The sequence below is a fragment of the Megalobrama amblycephala genome, linkage group LG1 (assembly GCF_018812025.1).
Source record: "Megalobrama amblycephala isolate DHTTF-2021 linkage group LG1, ASM1881202v1, whole genome shotgun sequence".
Lineage (NCBI taxonomy): Eukaryota > Metazoa > Chordata > Actinopteri > Cypriniformes > Xenocyprididae > Megalobrama > Megalobrama amblycephala.
This window is the reverse complement of record NC_063044.1, coordinates 12,555,945-12,562,943: the sequence shown is the minus strand read 5'-3', so window position 1 is coordinate 12,562,943 and position 6,999 is coordinate 12,555,945. Positions and strand designations below refer to the sequence as shown.

The 6,999-nt window shown below is 39.0% G+C and overlaps 1 protein-coding gene across 1 annotated transcript; it reads right to left on the bottom strand.

Moving 5' to 3' along the window:
* Positions 1 to 1,380: 1,380 nt before the first annotated feature.
* Positions 1,381 to 2,705, bottom strand: LOC125263481 (protein ALP1-like). Its single transcript, XM_048182480.1, has one exon. It carries the CDS (start codon positions 2,392 to 2,394, stop codon positions 1,933 to 1,935), a length of 462 nt encoding a protein of 153 aa, XP_048038437.1. The 5' UTR covers positions 2,395 to 2,705; the 3' UTR covers positions 1,381 to 1,932.
* Between the last annotated feature and the right edge of the window lie 4,294 nt (positions 2,706 to 6,999).

Below are 6,999 nucleotides of genomic sequence, written 5' to 3'. Positions count from 1 at the left end.
TATTGTATTGTAATATTTTTTACTTGCAAATAAAATTTATTTATTAACCAAATGTGGCATTGTTCTAATTAACAAATGCAGTTAAGTTTTTAAAGTAACAGTATTAACAGTATTATTTTCTCAGGTGAATCGTCTGGCTATTAGATTATTGCGTGCTTGCAATCCGGAGTTGCTAGGGTTTGCTGCATCCCTCAGAGGCTCATCAGGCCCGTCAGGTGCCTCTGGAATGTTGGGAAGTGGCACACGATGCATTTGGCATACGTTATGCAGCACACACACTGCTGCAATAATTTGGCATGCCCTCTCAGGTGTGTACAAGAGCACTCCCCCAGAGTGATCAATACATCGGAATCTAGATTTCAAAACTCCAGTGCATCTCTCCACCACTCCCCTCGTTTTCCTTTGTGCCTTGTTGTATCACTCTTGTGCTTCTGATGCAGGATGAAGGATTGGAGTCATCAGCCAGGGTCTTAAGGGGTAGCCGCTGTCCCCTGTAAAGCAGATATTTTCTGCTAACTGGGCACAGACATAATGTAATACCTAAAATAAACTGGTTGAAATTTAAGAATCTATTATTTTTATTATTAGTGTGTTCTCATTTAAAAGACACTTGGAAGTTTACTAAAAGCATAGAAAACATGAGACTGAAAATGCGAGAAATTTAAAGTCAAATGTAAAATTAATTTGTTTCAAATTTGAGGTTGATATGCAAAAAATATTATTTACCTAATAGCCAACCATCAGGTATTTGGCCTTCACTGAACTGTTGACCAAGTGCTGAGGTGGTCAGAATGAAAGAATCATGGGTACTCCCAGGCCATTTTGCTACAAGGTTTGTTATTTTTAGTGAAGCATCACAGACTATCTGGGCATTAATTGAATGAAAATTCTTTCTGTTGACATATAGTTCTTCATCATCAGATGGGGCCTAATAAGATGAATGTTGAAAGCAAGTTAAAAAGAAATGTTAATACAACTAATTCATGTATTACATATTATTTACCTTAAGGCCGTGTGCCTATACCAGATGACATTCCCGGATTACCACAATGTTAATTTAAAAAACAACGCTTGGAGAAATATTTCATTGGTGATGGGTCTTTCAGGTAAGCAGCGGTCATTCAGCTGATCAGTGATCTGCAGGGTTCAACAGTAGTGTAGCTTGCAAACCGTCAAAGCTAATTTTTAATAGCCTATACATTTATATTTTATATATATATATATATATATATATATATATATATATATATATATATAAAGAGTATTCTCATTGTTTTTAGTTATTTCTCAAAATCACTAACCTTTTTGTTTATACAAATTTCAGTAGAAAAATGTCGTAAAAAGTGGAAATACCTGAGGGACACTTACAAGAGAGAGAAAAATGAAGAGAAAGAGAGAAAGAAGTCAGGTTCAGGGGCAGCAGGAGGCAGTTGGAGGTGGAAGTATATGTCCGTCCTCAGCTTCCTGGAGCCATACATCACGGACAGGGACACCTCTAGCAATTTCAGGCAGAATAGTGATGAGGATGTCAGTGTAGTGGCTCTCCTTGAGTCTATGGTAACACCAGAGGTAGTATAGCATACTACGTTAACCTCAATGTTATCTGTTTTGTGTAATAAGTGCTATTAACGTTATATCTTTTTAAAGAATTGTAGGATTGACATGTTAAATTAAATGGAAGTTACTGAAATGAAATGGATGTTACTGATGGCAGTGGTCCTGATGGTGGTGGGAGTTATTGTGAGGCATTAGATGACAGAATGCTGCCATGCAACTCCACCTGCTGGAGAGGAGAAGTAGGTGGTGTACTTTTGCCTAACTTCTAGTGCTTCCCTAGAGGCATTGTTGCTGCCTACTCGCTGGATGGGCTGCATGGCAAACTGTGGCTCGGATGGCAGGGGGGCACAATATCCTTCCTCTACATCAGCATCCTCATACCGTAGGAAATTGTGAAGGATGCAAGTGGGCTTCACCACTGCATCTGGCACTTTTGGTGAGACACCCACCACTCTGTGGTAGAGTCTCCATTGGGCAGCAAGGATCCCGAATGTGCACCATCCTCCTGGCACGGGAAAGACGGTAATTGAATATACGCTTCTCTCTGTCAAGGTGTTTTCCAGGGTAGGGTCGGAGAAGGTGCCTCTTCAGAGGAAAAGCCTCATCACCCACAAACACATGTGGCACAGGCTGAAGGTCTTCTGCTCCTGGTAAAGCGGCATCATTTGGCAGGTCAAGGGTCCCCTGGTGGAGGGCCTTGCCGAAGTTTGAGGCACAGAGGGTCCCACCATCGCTGCTTTTTCCATATGCCCCCACATCCACCATCTGGAACAGGTACCGGGCATCAACTACAGCTAGGAGGACGATTGAGAAGCTCCCTTTGTAGTTGAAATACATGGACCCTGTTGATGATGGGGCCTGTATTGCTTACATGCTTCCCATCGATTGCTCCAAGACAGTTGGGGAAGTTCCAAAGCCTATGAAAGTCTTCAGCAATCCTCTTCCAGTGGTGTTGTTCAGGGTAGGGCATATAATCCTGGACCATGACAGACCATATTGCCTCACAAACTTCTCTCACCACCCTTGCCACTGTGCAGTAACCCACTCTATAGCTAAAAGCTATTGATCTGAATGAGTCTCCTGTTGACAGATACCTGAAATAAATACAAAAAAAAGTTGCAAAGGGTCATTAGTTAATTTTTTTTTATAGAACATCTATTTAAGTCATACTTTAATTATATTAAACTACATTAAACGATTTAGATGTAAATATCTTGTCACTGAATCATAAATAAAATAAGTAAAAAAAGTGATGTTGTACCATAATAAATATATATACAGACACACACACACACACACACACACACACACATATATATATATATATATATATATATATATATATCAGGGATGGACAACTCCGGTCCTGGAGGGCCAGTGTCCTGCAGAGTTTATCTCAATCCCTGATAAAAACTCACTTGCCTATAACTTTCTACTAATCCTAAAGACCTTGATTAGCTGGTTCAGGTGTGTGTTGGAGCTAAACTCTGCTGGACACTGGCCCTCCAGGACCGGAGTTGTCCATCCCTGATATATAGTGATGATTGTAACCATGTACATGTACTATTTTGGGACACTTTTACTTTATTTGAGCAATTTTCATTTTCTGCTACAACTTCTACTCCACAATTTCCAAGAGACAAATATTACATTTTATTTTTACTTCACTGCATTACAAGAGACTGCATATTTAGATTAATAACACAATATATAACAGCAAGCGCAAGTTCTGAACACTTCTTCCATGTATGCACATACCTCAGGCAAATGCAGAGACGTTCTTCCGAGCTGATGGCCTCTCGGTACTTTGTGTCTCTCCTTGTTATAGAAGGTTCAATTTTCCTTAAAGGTGCCCAAGAACGTTCTTTCACAAGATGTAATATAAGTCTAAGGTGTCCCCTGAATGTGTCTGTGAAGTTTCAGCTCAAAATACCCCATAGATTTTTTTAAATTCATTTTTTTAACTGCCTATTTTGGGGCATCATTAACAATGCACTGATTTACACTCGGCGCCGCCCCCTTAAATTGCGTTCTCCCTGCCACACGAGCTGTCGACTATATTACAGCGCATTTACAAAGTTCACACAGCTATATAACCCTCAAATGGATCTTTACAAAGTGTTCGTCATGCATGCTGCATGCATGCTTCGAATTATGTGAGTAAAGTATTTATTTGGATGTTACAGGTTTTATTCTGAGTGAATTTGAGGCTATGCTCCGTGGCTAACGGCTAATGCTACACTGTTGGAGAGATTTATAAAGAATGAAGTTGTGTTTATGCATTATACAGACTGCAAGTGTTTAATAGTCAAGTCAAGTCAAGTCAAATTTATTTATATAGCGCTTTTACAATTGGTAATTGTTTCAAAGCAGCTTTACATATTAGAAGCACAGAAAAAAGGGAAGTGGTTAAAAATAAGCTGTACAAACAAGCGTGGTAATATGTAACATATACAAGATGGTGCTACATTAAGCCAATGTCGGCTGACTCCCAGGGGTGGAAAAACCCCCCTAGGAGAAAAACCCAGCGTGCTAACACTGGGAAAAAAGTCCTAGGAGGGAAAAAACCCCTTGGAAGATATATATAATATATGTAAATGGATATGGAGATCAAAATCTGAATTATACATTTTTATTATAGAGATTAAAAATAGATTATATATAAATATATGTAAGCGGATACGGGGATTAAAAATCTGAATTATAGATGCAGCCAGAACTGGATCTGTAGGCCCATTGTCTCCTGGGCTACGTTGTAGTCAGGTCCAGACACAGGTTCTCCATCTGATCTGGATACGGCCTGGATCCAGCACCCGGCAAACCTCAGGATAAGCAGAGAGACAGATATTAGCGTAGATGCCATTCTTATTCTGATGTACAGGTATATCTAGTGTTATAGGAAATGTTCTCGGTTCCGGCCGACCTAATTATTGCAGCGTAACAATCCTTTAACGGATTTGAAAAATGTTAATGTATTGATAATGTGTTATGTGTATGCAAGAGCAAAGAGATGTGTTTTTAGTCTAGATTTAAACTGACAGAGTGTGTCTGCTTCCCGAACAATGCTAGGAAGATTGTTCCAGAGTTTAGGTGCTAAATAGGAAAAGGATCTGCCGCCTTCAGTTGATTTTGATATTCTGGGTATTATCAACTGGCCTGAATTCTGAGATCGCAATAAACGTGAAGGACTATAATGCATTGAGAGCTCACTTAGGTACTGGGGAGCTAAACCATTTAGAGCTTTATAAGTAAGTAGCAAGATTTTAAAATCTATACAATGTTTAATAGGGAGCCAATGTAATGTTGACAGAACTGGGCTAATATGGTCATACTTTCTGGTTCTAGTAAGAACTCTAGCTGCCGCATTTTGGACCAACTGTAGTCTGTTTAAAAGCCGAGCAGAACAACCACCCAGTAGAGCGTTACAATAATCTAGTCTTGAGGTCATGAATGCATGAACCAACTGTTCCGCATTTGTCATTGAGAGCATATGTCGTAATTTAGATATATTTTTTAGATGGAAGAAGGCGGTTTTACAGATACTAGAAACATGACTTTCAAATGAAAGATTGGTATCGAAGAGCACACCCAGGTTCCTAACTGAGGACGAAGGTTTAATGGAGCACCCGTCAAGTGTTAGAGAGTATTCAAGGTTTTTCCGTGAGGAAGTTTTTGGTCCAAAGATTAGGATATCAGTTTTTTCTGAATTTAATAATAAGAAATTTCTTGTCATCCAGTTTTTAATGTCAGCTATGCATTCTGTTAGTTTTGTGAATTTGTAGGTTTCGTCAGGGCGCGAGGAAATATAGAGCTGAGTATCGTCAGCGTAGCAGTGAAAACTAACACCATGCTTCCTAATTATCTCTCCTAAGGGCAGCATGTACAGAGTGAAAAGCAACGGTCCTAGTACTGAGCCTTGTGGTACTCCATATTGAACTTGTGATCGATACGACATCTCTTCATTAACTACTCCAGACTGATAACGGTCAGATAAGTACGATTTGAACCATGCCAAAGCAATTCCACTAATGCCAATATAGTTTTCAAGTCTTTTTAAAAGAATGTTGTGATCGATAGTGTCAAAAGCAGCACTGAGATCTAATAACACTAATAGAGAAATACAGCCACGATCGGATGATAGGAGTAGATCGTTTGTAACTCTAACGAGAGCAGTCTCAGTACTATGGTATGGTCTAAATCCTGACTGGAAATCCTCACAGATTCCATTTCTTTCTAAAAAGGAGCACAGTTGTGTTGAAACTGCCTTTTCTAGTATCTTTGACAGAAAAGGTAGATTCGAGATTGGCCTGTAATTTACTAAATCTCTCGGATCTAGTTGAGGTTTTTTAATAAGAGGTTTAATAATAGCCTGCTTAAAGGTTTTTGGCACGTATCCTAGTGTTAAGGATGAATTAATTATATCAAGAAGTGGACCTACGACCTCTGGAAGCATTTCTTTCAGTAGTTTAGTCGGCATTGGGTCTAACATACATGTCGTTGATTTTGATGATTTGATAAGTTTAGATAATTCTTCCTCTCCTATAGCGGCGAATGATTCTAGTTTTACCTCAGGGACACTACAGTGCACTGTCTGAAGCGAAACTGTGGACGGTTGCATGTTTTTAATTTTCTCTCTAATATTATCAATCTTGCAAGTAAAGAAGTTCATAAAGTCATTACTGCTGTGCTCTATGGAAACGTCAGCAGTTGAATCTCTGTTTCTAGTTAATTTAGCCACTGTGTCAAATAAATACCTAGGATTATGTTTGTTTTCTATTAAGAGATTTGAAAAATAAGTAGATCTAGCATTTCTTATAGCCGTTCTGTACTCAATCATTTTTTCTTTCCACGAAAGGCGAAAAACTTCTAGTTTTGTTTTCTTCCAACTACGTTCAGCTTTTCTCACAGCTCGTTTTAGAGCCCGAGTGTGCTCATCATACCACGGCGTAGGATTAGTTTCCTTAATCTTCTTTAGACGTAAAGGAGCGACTGCATCTAATGTGCTGGAAAAGAGAGAGCCAATAGTTTCTGTTGCAGCATCGAGTTCTTCTAAGTTGTCAGGTATACTAAGGCGATGAAACTGCTCGGAGAGATTATTTATAAAGCAATCTTTAGTGGTAGACGTGATGGTTCTACAATATTTATGGCTGGGTGGTGGTTTTGTAGCCTTGGCTAATTGTATTATACACGAGACTAAATAATGATCTGATATATCATCGCTCTGCTGTAGAATTTCAACAGCATCAATATCAATTCCATGCGACAGTATTAGATCTAAGGTATGATTACGACAATGAGTGGGTCCTGACACGTGTTGTCTAACTCCAATAGAGTTTAAAATGTCTGCAAATGCCAATCCAAATGCGTCTTTATTATTATCTACATGGATATTAAAATCACCAACAACAAGGACTTTATCCGCAGCCAGTACTAACCGTGATA

Coding starts and splice junctions, on each gene's coding strand:
- LOC125263481 (XM_048182480.1), bottom strand. CDS start 2,394: ATGTATTTCAACTACAAAGGGAGCTTCTCAATCGTCCTCCTAGCTGTA.